Source organism: Polyodon spathula, chromosome 2 (genome assembly GCF_017654505.1).
Source record: "Polyodon spathula isolate WHYD16114869_AA chromosome 2, ASM1765450v1, whole genome shotgun sequence".
Lineage (NCBI taxonomy): Eukaryota > Metazoa > Chordata > Actinopteri > Acipenseriformes > Polyodontidae > Polyodon > Polyodon spathula.
Window position 1 is genome coordinate 94,038,428 of NC_054535.1, and position 18,346 is coordinate 94,056,773.

Sequence of the window (18,346 nt, forward strand, 5' to 3'; positions counted from 1 at the left end):
TCCGCCTTTGTCGCCAGGAGACTACATGCTGCTCCCACCTCCACTGCTTCCACCACCAGGGGGAGAGCAGCAGGAGCTGCCTCTGACTCCACCATCTCCACTGCCAGGAGCAGAGCAGCAGGAGCTGCCTCTGCCTCCTCCACCAGCAGAGGGTGAATACCTGCTGGTTCTGTCTCCACCAACATGGGAGGGTGTCAGAGGAGAGACGTAAGTCTGTGAAAGAGGATTAAACTCTAGTAAACAATTGCTATACGTGCTGGCTAAAACCCAGCACGATACTTGTTTGTTTTCGGTCACAGCTGTTTTGTTATTGTTTGTTTGTTTGGCCCTTGTGCCCTTTTGTTTTAGTGTTTTGTATACATCTTTATTTTGTTTTATTATTTAATAAATATACTGAATGTTGTTGCATTTCAGTTTTACCTCGCCATACCTTGTTTTGACTACTGCTTCCTGAACCTGACATCACCACCCACACCCAAAGCCATCTGTGACACCGCTACTACAAAAAGAATCATTGGTAAGAGATAATGCACACATACATCCCAACACTACATACTGTGAAACAAGAAAACAAAGCATACCTGCTTCAATATGCTTATACATACATTCACCAATACTGGATTGTCTCATTATCTCAGTAGTAAACTAAATCACAGCAATAGAAAAACAATAAAACAAATAAAGTATTTAATCATTACAACAAAAGAATAAAAACAAAACACACATTTGCATGAGCTGAAGCTCTTACTGGTACAGACAGGAAATGACAAGCAACCCTCGTGACTTTCAGGAATCCCATTATCACCCGCTCGTTCAGGACCTAGCTGCTCACTCCCGTAGCTAACCACTCCCGTAGCTATCCCACACATTACATTTATACTATGGCATGACTTCACTGATGAAAGTAATGCCATGCAGTTTGTATTACACTGATATTCATTTATTTAGTTAGCAGCTCTGATCAAGCACTACCACACACCAAAAACAAACTGTTCCAAAGATGCCAAGAATTTTGGAGGAAAATTTAAATGAGCCATACACACATATTGTAAACTCCCACAGAAAAGAAATATTGGTGTAATTGAAAAAGGAATGTTAACCTAACACGTTTATACATTAGGGACACATAGGAATGGTGCAATGGCACTTTCTCTACTAAAATCAACCTACAGTAGGCCAGAACAACAAGTTTGAAGCCCTGCTTCCAAGTTTATGACAGGGCTAAACACAAGGAGGTCAAGCAAGTTATTCAAAGGCATTGAGTGGGGGGTTTAACCCAGGATCATTGGTTTCGTAATGTGAAATAGGGATGGCTCAGTGTGGTTGGGTATGGTTGTCCGTTGCCTGGCTACCAACTATGGTATCCAGGACCTCCGGAGTACCACGGCAGGATTCACAATGAGTTGCAGGTGCACTCGCAGGTGTTCAAAAAATAATGAAAATGAAAAGGCAAAACAGAAAAAGGGAAAATAAAACACAGTAATGAAAACTACAAATTAAAGGTGCTGCACTCTGCAGCGTTTTCCCCCAATCATCGCTATTTGTACAACCCCAGTCTCCGTCCTACACTTTACTGTTCCCTCAGCTATTTCTGGACACTATCGGGGTCTGTCCAATGATCCCCTGCTTTCCCTCTATTTCTTTAGTTTCTTCTCTTTGAGTTTCTTTTATTTTCTTTCCATCCGTCCACGGTCTTGATGAGCAGCGCTTACGCTAGCTTGTGTTTTGGTCTAGAGGGGCAGATCTGAGGAAACAACAAAGTATTCATTTATAGGCCCAGAAATCCCCCAAAGGCCCGCCTCCCAACCACCGCGGTTTATGTACATTACAGTATTAATACTGTTCCTTTTATTCTTCACCGCAATTCCTTTATACAACGGTTAACGCCTATTTCAACTGCAAACACGCTTCTTCTAAATCAAGCGATGGTACTTGCAGCCTTAGCAAAGTGTTTGAGGAAGATCTTTTTGTGAACTGATAATGGTTTTGAAGGAAACTGTCAACGACACAGAATACACGTTTCAATTGCTACTTTCTGTTACCTGGAGCTTGCTATGCCGGCTGCTCTTGGCTGCTGTCTTTCTGACGTCACACGCAGCTTTTACAGAAACACCTTCTCCAAACCTTGCAGCAGAGCCCATAACCTGTGGTACATGTTTGTGTTTTAAGCAATAAGACCGATCCCATTTCTATTTACCATCAGCTAAACAAAGTATATTTATTTATTTATTTATTTATTTAATTTTATACATTAAAATGTTTTAACAAACTACAGCGCCATGTCATTTTGAGCAAATAACATTTGTTAATACTGTTGTAGTGTAACAATGAGAGTACAACTTAATATATTTTTTTGAAATTCTGATTGTCTTTATAAAAAAAGAAACGTACCAAGTTATTTGGTATAGTAAAATACTAAATACCAAATGTTTAAATCATTCCATGAAAGGAAGTGTGATTTTTTGGGTTTATTTTTGTGAATTACAGTAATTTAAATGATTTACAGTGCCTATAGAAAGTTTACACCTCCTTTTTAAAATGTTCATCTTTTGTTGCCTTATAGTCTGGAATTAAAATGCATTAAAATTGTATTTTTTTTAATTTATCTACACATCCTAACCCAGAACTTCCAAGTGAAATAAATATTCTAGAAATGTGTAGAAAATGAATTAAAAATAAAAACTGAAATAGCTTGGTTGGATAAGTGTCCACCCCCTTTGTAGTAGCAATCCTAAATTACCTCAGGTGTACCAATCGCCTTCAAAATCACACACCAAGTTAAGTGACCTCCACCGGTGTTAAATTGTAGTGATTCACATGATTTCAGGATAAATTCAGCAGTTCCTGTGGGAACTCAACCATGAGCACGAAGGAGCTTTCAAAAGAACTCCAGGACAAAGTTGTTGAAAGGCACAGATCAGGGGATGGGTATAAAAAAATATCAAAGGCCTTGAATATCACTTGGAGCACGGTCAAGACGATTATTAAGAAGTGGAAGGTGTATGGCACCACCAAGACCCTGCCTAGATCAGGCCGTCCCTCCAAACTGGATGACCGAGCAAGTCTACTTGGCAACTTTTCAAGAGCTACAGACTTTTATGGCCAAGACTGGTCAAAGTGTGCATGAGACAAAAATATCCCAAAAACTCCAAAAATCTGGTCTGTATTTTACTCAAGAAAGCCCACCTTGAATCCTTTTTGAAGTATGCAACAAAACATTCTGTAGCCATCTGGCAAAATGTTTCGTGGTCTGACGAAACTAAAATGCAACTTTCTGGCCTAAACGCAAAGCGTTATGTTTGGCACAAATCCAACACAGTGCATCACCCAAAGAACACCATCCCTACTGTGAAGCACGGTGGCGGCAGCATCATGTTATAGGGATGTTTCTCATCGGCAGGAAAATGAATAGAGCAAAGTACAGAGAAGTCCTTGAGAAAAACCTGCTGCCCTCTTCAAGAAAGCTGAAACTGGGACGGAAGTTCACCTTTCAGCATGACAACGGCCCAAAGCACACAGCCAAAGCTACACTGGAGTGGCTAAGGAACATAAAGGTAAATGTCCTCGAGTGGCCCAGTCAGAGCCCCAACCTAAATCCAATCAAATTTGCATCCATTAGTCTTTCTCATTTAAGCTTTTATTTGATAACTTGCATGATGTACTGTATACCGTGATATCAAGGTTACTACGGTGTTTTATTTTTAACGGTTATCATACCGTGCTAATTTTATACCATCCCATCCCTAATGTGAAACTGTGCTATCTAAATGCCATTTAATCAGATTCACTTTCCAATTACATTAAAATGCTCTCTGCAAAAAGTATATCAGTGTTGTAAGAAAGCCAACAAATTGTGATCACGAAAAGGAAGGTAAAGTTGTAAATGCGGCTTTAAAGGATGTACAGATTTATGTCTTAACAGTTGTACTTTTGTACAAAGTTGTCCTTGTTTACTGAGCATCATACATTCCTCTAAATAAAACTACTTATTAGAGATGGGTGCAGCTGCCATTTCACCCACAGCTGCAGTCTGTGAGTGTTAGCTTCTAATTCAGTCTGGACTGATTTCAAGACAAGGCACATCTCCACCACACCGTCTATCGAATAACGGTAATCACAGGATCATTATTGACACATATGTGTATGTGCAGTTTTAGCAGAGATTGTGTTAAGATGTGACTCTGGTTCTAAAACAGCTGCCTTTGGACTGTTTCATGCATGTAATTATAAATTAGCATCTCAGAAAAGCTTGAAATGTACACATATGGCTCTTCGTTGGAATGATTCAATTGTTAAATTTGCTAAAAGTCAATTTATTACAATATAGCAACAAAGCAAAATGACTGTGGATTCAATTTGTAGGTTTACAATATTTGTGTTTTTAAGTAACTTTCTGATATGTGTAGTATATAACCTACAGTGACACTTGTTTCTGTATAGTGGTATAATGTTGCTGATTAACAAAATACTGTAATGAGGTGAACATGTTAATGAAGTGTGTTCATTAGAATTATCCAATACCATAGCAACTCAAAGGTGACATTAAAATCGATATTAGGCTTAACTTGAAAAGCATCTGTTTAAACAATAAAGCCCTGATTATAGGATGCTACGGTCTGGTAGTTGGCTTCATCAGGAAAGTAGAGACTACCAAGGTACAGCCTTCTAATTTGTATATTTCACTGGTGCAAAGGTACAGACATGGCAAAGCAGTGAAGAGACACATGGCAGATCCACTTTGAGAAACTATAAGAAATGTTAACAGGAACAAAATACAAGCCGTTGTTTTTTTTTTTTTTTTTTTTTAATATTCTTTAGAAGTTCGTATTTAAAGTGATGGAGCTGTCCTATAGACTGAAACAAAATGTGACTGTGTTGGGTGGAAAGCACTGTCGTCAAAAAAAAAAAAAAAAAAAAAAAAGGAAAAGGAAAAGGAAAGTCGAAAATAAACATGTTATCATGGCTTTCCGCAGGAAATATCTCAGAAGACAGGGAGAGAACAATGACACAGTATTTTGAGAAAGGAGCGCATTACTTCCAGCTTGTATTTTACTGTCCTATTTTAAATGCTTACAAAACTCATCTCAAAGGTAGCTTTATTGAGTTGATTATTGATGGATTCATTGTACAGGTATTGGAAAAGATGCCTTCCTTACAAGCACTGTAGCATTGTTATCTTTCCCTCTGGGGTACTGAATATAACATGTTTTGATGAGAAAATGTCTTGGTTCTCCTTATTGCATTGTAAAACACAGATCACTGTGTTACAGGAGATTTTGTTTTAAAGGAGAAAGTAGTAATTGCACCAGTCCAGTGATGTTATCTGTCTTTTTATTTTTGTAGTCCCTGAGGGAACCATATTAGTAATAAAAGAAGTACACTATGCATTGCTTCTGAGTTTTTAAAGGGACTGATGGACCTATATATATATATATATATATATATATATATATATATATATATATATATATATATTATATATATCCGAAGGCTTTTTGCTCCAAACCAAAATCTACACCAATCTGTAGGGACAAAAGTAGGCAGTAATTTTTCAAAATCGTAATGTAGTAATTTCTGATAAAGCATGGACTGCAAATGGCTGTGTTGGAGTTATAAAGGGTAATGCATTGATTTAATAATATTCCAATGATGCTTTGTGTTTTAAAACTTTAAATGAGAACTATCTCCCAACAAAATACATATGATACTGTATATACATAATATGTGTGTTTAAACTTAATGCCAGTTTCAGAACAGCTTAGCCAAAATGAATGACACAATTCATGCCAACAGAAGCTTTTACTGATATGCCATAAAACCGACAAACTGAGGTTTTATTCCAAACATTATCTGTGATATCACTATCAGTCATATCTATAAACCATCTGTGATGGGATGCCAGCCCACCTCCTATAATTTGTGCTAATATTATCATTTTTACTGTTTTTATTATGATTTTCATTATGATTCTTGTTTCTTTTGGATCGGCAGGGGAGGGGTTAACCTCCCTGCCAAATACATGTGAGAATGTGGCTGGAGCCTTAATGGGCTAATTGTTAATTATTGATTAATTGGACACCAGCCACAGATTATAAAAGCCAGGTGGGATGTTTCTGGGGAGTGGTTTTGTTTGGCGAGGCGAGGCGGGGTGAGTGAGTGAGTGAGTGAGTGAGTGAGTGAGTGAGTGAGTGAGTGAGTGAGTGAGTGAGTGAGTGAGTGAGTGAGTGAGTGAGTGAGTGAGTGAGTGAGTGAGTGAGTGAGTGATGCATGTAAAAATGTGTATATAGAGATATAAATACTTGTTTGATTTGTTTTTGTTCTAGTGTTTTGTTTGAAACCTTTTTGTTTGGCTCTCGTGCCTTTTTATTTTTGTGTTTTTGTTAAAGAATTTTTGTTTCACTGCAGTTTCCTGACTCTGAGTCTTCCCTCTGCGGCTACCCTGCCACACCATCTATTTATATATTCTTCCCTTTTTTGCTTTGTTTTTCCAGAGCTGAACTGATTAGCAATACCATCTTCCTCTTTTTTGCTGATGCCAATGTTCACATCTGCAGAGGAAGCCTGAATAACTACAAACTGACCTAATTTTTCAGAGATGAGAACTCATTGTTCCTCAATCTGGAACTGTGGATCCATAAAATAAGTGCAGCTGACTGACCCTCACTTAACAGTGCCACATGGTTTTAATTCTATGGGGCTACATCAACCTATTCACTTCCTACTGAAATAATGGTAAAGAAGCAGAGTCTGATTACCTGATGCAATCATTCACAAGTGCTTAATCTTTGAAACAGCATGGATTGCACAGTCATGCAATTAGTATTAGGTAATACAACCATTAAAGGGATAATATATGTTCATTCATGTTTTTCATGTTTAAGGGATCTATTTAAACATATTCACACAAGGAGGGTGTCTGTAGCAGACACAGACAAAGATCAGATTATACTCCAAACAAAATATAACATGGACTGAACTTTTTTTTCAAAAGCTATTACCATTTCCCAATAATAAACAGTATAGATGGTTATTATTTTATTTAATAACTCAAGAAAGCCCCAGAGGCAAACATTTGTAATTGTTATAAATGACATATTTAAAGCCATAGAAATGAGCAAGCATATTCTACAGTTGCTATTCCCTGCAGTGGTAATGTCTTCTCCATGCTGTGTACTACTAAAGTGGTAAGCAACATGATTTTTTATAAGTGTTTTTATACCCTTAATTATAACCACAGCACCAACATGCTTGACATGTGTACATCTCTATTGGTTTGTTAAGACCCCAATGTTTGTGCTTCCAGGGTTATCCTTTGAACAGATGGGGTTTTTAAGCACCCTGAATCGTAATCACATAAGTTGAAAAGATCTGTTAACAAAAATAGATTATTGGTGTATTATTGTATTTCATTAATGATTAACAAAATCATATTTAACACACAACATAGTCCTTAACTGTCTACTTCACAACAGTCCAGTGGATTTAGTCTAATTAAACGATTACCCCCCAAAAAACATGTTTGAATAGAGCGTGGATAATATTTCTATTTATCTTTAAAAAAGAATACTGCAGAATAGAGTAGGCAGATAACTGGTTTTTAAACAGTACAGAATTTAGTTTCAGTTCCAGAAACTAAATACTTGTTTAAAACATGCATTGTTTTCCGGTGCACATAAGACAGCACCTACAGACGCGAGACTTTAAACAGCAGTGATTGCTCCATACTCAACATTTCTCACCTGACTGCAATACAAGTTAAAAAAAATAAAATCTGGTTTAAAGAAAAATACTTATCTTGGGGCATCCTGAAAAGAGGTAAAGATAATTACTTGAAACTGAACCTTTCTCACATTTAGTTCTCTGTTTCTCCACTAAGATGATGGACATTCAGACTCATTAGTTACTGTGCTTGTTCAACTTCATACAGGCATGTGGATGGTGCTTCAAAAGTGGCTTCAAAAAAGCTAACTATGCCTTCAAGATGCCATATCAGGAGTTCACAAGTCAAAGATGATATACTCTCAATCCAGTTAAGAAAGTGTAATCCTAAACTAGGACTAGAGTGGTCTTGCACTAGTAGTCAAAATCAAAGTGAGTGTCAAGAGTGGTGGTGCAAAGGTCACATTAAAAAAAGGCTTGAAGAATAATTCTAAATGGGGACCTTTGATTCTCCACACCAGGTGGGCCCTTCAGCCATAGCATGTGACACTTAAAGCAGAGCTCCTCACACATCTTTAAGAAATCTGCCCCCACAATGTATAGAACATAAACAGCTCTTATCACTATTGGGGTGCATAGGACTAAAAGACTCAAGATTGTATAGCAACCAAGAAAGGTTTGCTTTCCTCCCGTGCAGGTAGAAAAACATCCAAAGGCACATGCCATAAAAAAGGGTTAACAGTATCTAAGAGTTCCTTTTGTATCTTTATACCCGAGAATGTCAGTTTTACAGTGCATTGTGAAAAAGGCATTACATCACGTTAAAAACCTGCTAATAGTTCCTATATTTCTTCATTCTAATGATAATTTGGAACCTGTTTTACAGAATCAAATGAAGTATGGATTATCATTGATTTATATCAACCCTTAATTCAATGAGATACACCGACAATTAGCCAACAAGAAGGCAGCCACTGCACTATACAAGCTATTCAAAACCTGTTGAAAGACCTAATGAACCACCACAACAGATTACACAGAACACAGTTTTTGGACAAATATCTCCTTCTCTCTTTATGCAAATGTGTTGGGGCAATGCCATTTCTGATAAAAGTATTATAGGTAAAATGAATTATGTAACCTTTTTGTAACTTTTTTTTTTAAAAAACAGAATTGACGTGTGATATTTTGATTCTACATGCCATGTATTATATATATATATATATATATATATATATATATATATATATATATATATATATATATATATATATATATATATATATATTTTTTTTTTTTTTTTTTTAAATCAATGTTTTACCAAAGTTAATTTTAATTTAATATCTACAGTAGCTCAAAACAAACAGACTGGGCCATCGGGGTCCATACATGTCTTAACAATATTTCATTTTTAAAAAAACAACCACTGGAGCCTGTATCATAGTAAGCCTCTATGTTTCCAGCAATCACACTGAATTTAGGAGCTATAATTCTTCAATAATTACTTTTGGTTGTTTGAAGGCCTTGGAAAACTGAATTCAGACATTCCGTGCATAAGAACCTCAGCCTCATTAATAATGGAGCTTTATCATGCAGCATATTTAATTAACAGGAGATTTTACAGTTTAACTTAAATTGATCTACTATAATAATGTAAAATAGACACCCAGCTGTAAAACAGGTTCAAAGAAACAAAAGCAACAGACAGTGAGTCAGTGGCTGAGTCAGAATGACATTTTTCTTTATTTATTTATTTTTTTTACATTTTTAAACATGGAAAAAGTCCCACATTTCCAGACATAGAAGGTCTGGTATGTTTCTGTGGTCAAGTTAAACACACTAGCCAAAAGCTGTTTCTGGGAGCTTATGTCCTCTTGGCACTTCTCTAACCTCAAATTCAGATCAGTGACTTTTAATTGTTGATGTAAAAACTCCATTAATCACATCTCTGCCTATTTTCCAGGGTTGATGCTGATTTTCCACAACGAGTACATTACCAGTGAGGTAATTGATCCTATTGTAATATCCCTGCTTGCAATTACACATAAATGAGTCATTAAATTACATAACTGTGCAATGCAAAAAAAAAAAAAAAAAAAAAAAAAAAAAAAAGCTCCACTCCAGTTCCTTATTTCCATGATTTAAGGTTATTTTTCCCCTTTGGGACACACAGTACAGCTTGTATTCCGTATGCCTGACATTTTCACAAAAGCAAAATATTCTTTCTTTCAGTTCCTGTCACATGCAATGCGAGATGTACAGTAACAGTACTGGCACTGAACAAAACCCTTTAAAATGGAGGGCACATCTACAAAAATGTTTTTAGAGCACTGAACAATCCCCTGCATTGGATCAACCACCTACTTGTGTGTGGATGTGGTTATTTCAGTAGATTTGTATTGCTATCTCTCCAACAATATTTCCTTCCATACTCAGCAGGGAAATTTATTATGTTCACCCTTTATAAAAGTTTACTGCAGTAGTTACCATGGTTACTTTATGCATTTACCATTGTTTAACCATGCTTTGCCATGTTTTTAAATATGCATAACCATACCTCTTTGGGGTTTACAATGCTTACCTGTGCTTTTCACTATGCTTTATTACACCTCACTATACTTTAACTATGGTAAACTTTGTTTAAGGGATAATAGATTATATACAACATGTAAATAAATAACCTTATTTATTCTGCAAATAAATGAGTTCTGTACTCAGATCCAAGCTTCAGTTTTACTTGAGTTTACTCATCTCACCATTGCTTGTTTTCAGATTCAGATTCAGACCCATCTTGCACAGATAGCTGCTTGAAGTGAAGGGATTCCTGTAGAGCGTGTTTTAGAACTGGTCTGCTCATTCAGTGAATGCTTAGACTGAATTACTGGGATTAGCAAACCCACACAAACCCACAACACTTATTCGCCAAGTCTCATTAAAACGAAATGCTGTGCTTCTATACTTTTGTATAACAAAAGTAAACTGCATGCAGTACAGTTTGTAAGATAAACATAGCTGCCTGTCAACAAGGTTTGCTTTCTGACAAAGTGAACAGAAATCTTTAGAAGAATATAGAAAACACCAGTAAAACGGAACATTGTGAGACACTGCGAATTTAAGTAGACTAATATGGATATCCCAAAGGAAATTATGGTGTGGAGGTCTGGTCACTGTCTGGTTGTTCCTCATCTAATTGTAATATAACAGAAATACAGTAAATGAGCTCTGTGTTTGTGAAGTGAAAAGAGCAATCTTCGTCTGCCTTTGATCTTTGTACCCACATACAAACCAAAAACTGGACCCTTTTGTGTGAGTCTTTCAAAATGAGAAACAACAGTGCCCTGGAATAAAATGTATAATTAATTTAGTCCCAGTTAGGTCTCAATGCACATGGATGAAACAGTGGGTCAGCTCAAATCTATCGCTATATTAACTGTAATTAAACATCCACCAGAAAAATAAACTATTTACATGGTGTTTAATAAGGAAAGTCTGATATATCGTATCCCCTATAATTTAACTCAAAAGGTAAAAACAGCTCTACGGTAGCTAAATGCTGGACAAACCAATATAACATTTTAAAATCCCAATACACAAGCTCCCATCAGTGGAAACCAATCATCCATTTCAGACATAAAAGTATTCGGAATCTACAGAAATCACTAACACCATGGTTACTTTCCCATTGGTGGAATAGTACAGTAACTAGATTCCAATATCCCCATGGCATAGACATGAGGTTCCCTGGGGATATTTATGAGTAACTATCTTCCTGACATGCCATTGTATCTGGAGTTCCAGTCAGTGAGTATGTGTAAATGGATCTTATTATCTCTAAACCAGATATCACCTAACTTTATCACAAACACAATCCCACTGTAGTCTAAAACAAAATTATACCCAGATAACTACGTCAGGTTATTTTAGAATTGAATAAAAGCTAAGAACATGTGTACAACAAAAAATCTCTCCCTGTATATTTTAAAACGATGTCCAATTATTATTTAGTTAAGAAATGGCATTCAATTAAGTCAACACGATGAAGGGAATTGCTGCCTAAATATGTTTTCTGTAATTTATGTTTAACTTGTTCCCTCTCAGCAGCAGGTCCCTTTCATCATGTGTTTAAATGAACATCCGTCCTATAACTGAACATTTATTAGACCTGATTGCAACACATATGCTGCAATAGGAAGCAGTGAGAATGTTGTAAAAGTCAGTCACAGTGTGCAACCAAGGTCTACATAAATTATGTGTTGGTGGTGTTACTGGGGTTTCTACAAATTAATGTACTTTGTCTGAATAAATTAACAGAAAATTGTACAAGAACTTCTCTTGAGTTGATGACTGAGGATGTGGTGAAGATGCAAGTGGTTGTGTTAAATGACCCTGCAGAAATACTGTTATCAAAAATAAGTCATATTGCTATTAGCCTCCACATAAGGTTCCAATAAATAGGCTAACATCAAGGAACACTAATCCAGACGTACATTATTCACATGTCTCTTTGGCCTGCCACTGTAAATCCAAACCTGAGACAAGGCCATCTAATTCCAATAGATGTTAGTGCTAGCTGATTTAATGAAGCTTCTGGAACGTATCAGTCTGGCTTGGCTTTAACCTCTATTCTGATCAATACTGCAGGAAAGACACATGACTTTGCTATTTAAACCACTGGTTTTCAAGACTGTTAATGACACAAGTGATGGCTATCAGGAAAGCCTAAACTGTCCTCCGCCATTACCAGTTTTGTACTGATTTGATTATAGCCTCTGTATCTGCCAATTTGTGAAATTTATTGTCTATGATAAATGAAGCTAATCAGTGAAATTGCTATGATACTTTGTGTATGTAATACTGAAACATACACAGCAAATTGGCCAGTGTTGAAATAACAGTGTTAACTGTTAGTGTTGATTTTAGGGGTTAAATGCTCACATTTTATGCCACGCTGTGTTGTTTCATATCTAAATCAAGGTATGTTTCACAGTGTAAAATAAAATACACTAATCCAGAGTAATAATATCAACATCCAGGATTTTAGTTGGTGGTTTCTGTAATGGCGCCTCTTCTGCCCTTGCTGGAGAAGCTCAAGGTAGGTTAATATGTTAATGAGCAGCAGAGGACACTGGGAGTGGGAAACAGGGTAAGGTGAATACTGTTGCTATTGTTGTTATAAATGTTGTGATTATTGTAAGTGCCCCTATTAGTTATTTTGCCATACGCTGTAGCTGTTGAAACCTTCCCGTGTAGTTTTATGTACTATGTGAATGTCACCTTGAGAGGTGGGGTAGTGCTCTGGGGTGGGCAAAGGGCTGTATGTGTGGATGGTGCTGACTTGGAGCTGGCTGCCTAAATAAACCATGTTGTATCTGTGAGCCTTGGTTGAGTGTGTCCAATTATTTTTCTGCTTGCTACGATATTTTCATTTACTTTCGTGGCAATGAAACAATGTTTGACAAATTATGACATTATTAGTTTGCACTTGTTAACTGTACATAGTTTATTTACAGAGAGTACAACTGTGTACTCATATGAGTTAAATTGTCACTACAGCAGTGTTAATATCACTCTTCCAGTGTTACTTCCCAACACTTAGTTAATTTTACAATAAAGGGGTGCTAGTTATACACTGAAAGAGATGTAAATTTAACTCTCATAGTGTTAAATGCTTTACACTATGAAAGTGTTATTTATTTATTTTTTCAGTATTGTTAATGAAGCTTGTAAACACACAAATGTGACAGTACTTACTGATGGCACAATCGGTCTGTATAATAAAATAAGACACAAACAGACATGCACAGAACACATATACAGTGGCTTGCGAAAGTATTGACCCCCCTTGGCATTTTTCCTATTTTGTTGCCTTACAACCTGGAATTAAAATGGATTTTTATTTGGATTTCATGTAATGGACATACACAAAATAGTCCAAATTGGCGAAGTGAAATGAAAAAAATAACTTGTTTAAAAAAATTCTAAAAAATAAATAACGGAAAAGTGGTGCGTGCATATGTATTCACCCCCTTTGCTATTAAGCCTCTAAATAAGATCTGGTGCAACCAATGACCTTCAGAAGTCACATAATTAGTTAAATAAAATCCACCTGTGTGCAATCTAAGTGTCACATGATCTGTCACATGATCTCAGTATATATATATATATATATATATATATATATATATATATATATATATATATATATATATATATATATATATATACCTGTTCTGAAAGGCCCCAGAGTCTGCAACACCACCAAGCAAGCGACACCATGAAGACCAAGGAGCTCTCCAAACTGGTCAGGGACAAAGTTGTGGAGAAGTACAGATCAGGGTTGGGTTATAAAAAAATATCCGAAACTTTGAACATCCCACAGAGCACCATTAAAGCCATTACTAAAAAATGGAAAGAATATAACACCTCAACAAACCTGGAAAGAGAGGGCCATCCACCAAAACTCACGGACCAGGCAAGGAGGACATTAATCAGAGAGGCAACAAAGAGACCAAAGATAACCTGAAAGGAGCTGCAAAGCTCCACAACGGAGATTGGAGTATCTGTCCATAGGACCACTTTAAGCCATACATTCCACAGAGCTGGGCTTTACGGAAGAGTGGCCAGAAAAAAAGCCATTGCTTGAAGAAAGAAATAAGCAAACATGTTTGGTGTTCGCCAAAAGGCATGTGGGAGACTCCCCAAACATATGGAAGAAGGTACTCTGGTCAGATGAGACTATAATTGAGCTTTTTGGCCATCAAGGAAAACGCTATCTCTGGCGCAAACCCAACACCTCTCATTACCCCGAGAACACCATCCCCACAGTGAAGCATGGTGGTGGCAGCATCATGCTGTGGGGATGTTTTACATCGGCAGGGACTGGGAAACTGGTCAGAATTGAAGGAATGAGGGATGGCGCTAAATACAGGGAAACCTGTTTCAGTCTTCCAGAGATTTGAGACTGGGACAGAGGTTCACCTTCCAGCAGGACAATGACCCTAAGCATACTGCTAAAGCAACACTCGAGTGGTTTAAGGGGAAACATTTAAATGTCTTGGAATGGCCTAGTCAAAGCCCAGACCTCAGTCCAATTGATAATCTGTGGTATGACTTAACGATTGCTGTACACAAGCGGAACCCATCCAACTTGAAGGAGCTGGAGCAGTTTTGCCTTGAAGAATGGGCAAAAATCCCAGTGGCTAGATGTGCCAAGCTTATAGATACATACCCTAAGAGACTTGCAGCTGTAATTGCTGCAAAAGGTGGCTCTACAAAGTATTGACTTTGGGGGGGTGAATACTTATGCACGCTCAAGTTTTCTGTTTTTTTGTCTTATTTCTTGTTTGTTTCACAATAAAAAATATTTTGCATCTTCAAAGCGGTAGGCATGTTGTGTAAATCAAATGATACAAACCCCCAAAAAATTCATTTTAATTCAAGGTTGTAAGACAACAAAATAGGAAAAATGCCAAGGGGGGGTCAATACTTTCGCAAGCCACTGTATTCAGTGCGTAATTTAAATGTGTTGTAGGGAGAGTTATAAATATGCCATTGCCTTGCTGGGCAACTCTATTAACCTGCATCTCCAGTGACAGCGTGAACTTTATTACCTGTGACAAATAAGCAAGTCCTTAATGCCCACTTATTCAATACTGCTTAATTCCTTCATAGCAAAGGGGTACTTGTTAACCCCGGAAATTACATTTGATACAATTTGATATAGTATATATATATACTTTTGCAAGATATGTTACGCATTATAGACACAAGTTTTTTCTTCTCAGGAGAAAGACACATTTATACAACATCTGCATGGCTCTTACCAAAAATATATTCCAAATGTCACTGAATCCACTTGGCATACATAAACTTTCATGAAAAATAAAATAAAAAATAAAGAACAAAGTTTTGAATTTTTTTTTTTGAGAGGTGAGGTGTGGTGGGTTATGAACTGTTATATTAGTAACCACAACCATACTCTTACAGAACCCCTATTTACCAAATTAAGATTAAAAAAATGTACAAACATTGCATATAAAGTTTACACTCACCTTCAATGAAGTCAGAGGCTGCATACATGCGGTGGTGGGTGTTCCCTTCCTCCTCAGGGGAGTTGAGTGTCTCCAGCGCCGTCTCGAGTGCCTCAATCAGCTCGTCCCGCTTGTCCTTGCGCACAGGCTTCTCTTCAGGGTGACGGGTGAGGCCCGTCTCCAGTTGGTACACCTTCTGCAGAGTGAAGCTCTCAAAGGGCACCACGGCATACTCTGTGGGTATCTTAGTGCCGGCATGCACCTCTGCTCGGCTCAGCTGGGACCTCAAAAACTCCATGAGGTCTGTGTGGCTCCTTTCGCTCATCCCACCATCCCCTCCCATTAACCCCCCAACACCGACACCTCCCATCCCAAAGCCCACCCCTCCGTGCTCCAGGGAGCCCTGCACGGTCTTGAGTTGCTCGCTGCGCTCCTGTAGCTCGTCTTTCAGCTGGGAGATCTGCTTCTTCAGGCTGCTGATATAGTGTCGATGCTGCTCCTCATGCTCCTGGAGCAGGGCCTGGTAGCCCTCCTTGCCTGTGGGGCTGTTGGGCCGGGGGAGCGGGACCTGACCACCGTCTGCCCGCGGGCTGCATGCCAGCATGTAGATCAGCGACAGGCAGCAGCACAGCAGCACCAGTAGCAAGGCCACTCGGAACCCCCAAGCCAGCAGCCCCCGCCGCAACATGGTGTTTGCTCAGGGGCTACATTGGGCGCAAGTCACTCTTCAAAAAGCAACGTTAGCTTGTTTCAATTTTTTACTGTATGGCAGTTCTGATACCACAGTTTTTTTTTTTTTTTTTTTTACTTACTTTAAAAGCTCACATCCAAAACAAAAACTGTTTTTCAATCCTTAGTAGGATCAACTGGCCCAATATTTTCCCTTAAAAGGCAACAATAAGTAAACAGTGACTAAAATATACAGTTATGCAGAACAGAGTATAAGTACCAATTTTAAATCCCACCAGCTGCTTTGGTCACCCTCTTCTTTTGGATTTGAAAGTAGATAATGCCAGACACAGATCCCTAAACTCACATCCAAATGTCAATCATAGAATGTGTTCTATAAAGTACAAATCTAGTTCTCTTGTCAGGTCAGTGGCATGTTTTGCAGTACAAATCCTGTCCTTTGATTCAATTGGTTTGACAAATGTCTCCCTATTCCCATCTGTAGGTAGTCAGGTGTCAATTTGCCAGTCAGCTTGTTTCTCTCTGAAACTGGCTAAATATTCAAGCACAAATAATCTGGCAGTTGTTGTGCTTTATGCAAGTATGCATAAATAGTTGTTATAGTGCAGTAGATGACTCACATAAAGAAGATTATATAGAGCAGCTCTGATTAATTTGTTGTTCGGTACTGTACAGGACTCCCTTAAGACTGACATACTCTTCCATATGTATAATATTCCTATTGAGATCAATCATTACAGCACATGTAACATTTAAATATCACACAGTTTCTTTAAGGCAATGATGGCATAAATGCTGGTTGAAGCATCAACACACCATGCAACTTCTTAAATCATCATATAAGGATGCCATTTCTGACCCAGAAGCAGCTTTGTGGAATGTGTTTTCTCAGTGCCTGCCAAAGGCAGTTAGGCATACAAGTGTTTTTATATATATATATATTTTCAGTACTTGCTCAATGGTCAGTGATTTTTCGGATAATCCATTTTAAGCCATTGACATATTGCACATTAAAGCAGCTGCTATCCGGTTAAAGTCGTTGCTACCTTCTGCAGTACATATACAAAGATCCGGTAAAGTAGCATCAGAGTAGTATTTTACATCCGGTCCAAAGGAGGTTAGCTGTAAAGCTGCAGGCTGGTCTGTGGTTCTGTAAAACAATCTTCTCATCTGGTTACAATGTTTTTGTAAGTTTGAGCCATTGTAGTTTATCTGCACAGGGGTTCAGAGGTTTAGAGTGACGAAAAGACTGTTTCTTGTATTAATACTGGACATAGTTCCCTCTTTCTCGCAATTGCCTCCAGAGCTGGAATGACAGAGACACACAAACGAGTTAGATACAAGCTGATCATACCTCTTGGAGTACCTTCAATGAGCACTTCGTAACCCGTGTTTCAAAGGAAGAAACATGAATCCTCAAACTGCACATGAAGTGTGCAGCATTGCATTTGTAAATGATGAACGTGAGGTCTAGTGGGCAATTCATCAAGTTCAGTGGGCCCACTATACAGCAATTTAACTGTAGGGACCAACAACAATGTAAATAACATGACTGCATTACTCTAAAACTGCAGGACATTACAGTACAGTGCAGCTCATCTGATTTTAAACAGGAGTTACTATATTGTAACATAAACAGAGATCTTCAATTGCAAAACAGTTTTAATTTGTGTGCAGCAGCCTGGTTGCACTCCAGCAATTCTACCTGAATTTACTCTTCTTGCTCATATATTATAATAATTAACATTAACTATAGTAATTATACTGTGGTGTGCTAATATGTTGAAGATACAGTGAACACATTTCATCTCACTCAGGGCTGTGAAAATGATTCCAGTTATTTAATGGCCACTAGTTACGTTTTCCCACTGGATCTGGTCAGATCGTCTAGTCTTTAACAAACACAGTTCTGTTAATACAGTGCCAACAGACATACTGGTCCACGCTTGTGAACAACTGTCTTCATT

At 37.7% G+C, this 18,346-nt stretch overlaps 1 protein-coding gene across 2 annotated transcripts in view; it reads right to left on the minus strand.

Moving 5' to 3' along the window:
- The window catches only part of csgalnact1a (chondroitin sulfate N-acetylgalactosaminyltransferase 1a), a 73,684-nt gene that overhangs the window by 31,942 nt on the left and 23,396 nt on the right, over positions 1-18,346 (minus strand). For both annotated transcript variants that reach the window (XM_041235023.1, XM_041235029.1), the window contains one exon: positions 15,711-17,685. In XM_041235023.1, the coding sequence (XP_041090957.1) occupies positions 15,711-16,377 (667 nt within the window). In that variant the 5' untranslated portion in view covers positions 16,378-17,685. The remainder of the gene's footprint in view (positions 1-15,710; positions 17,686-18,346) is intronic.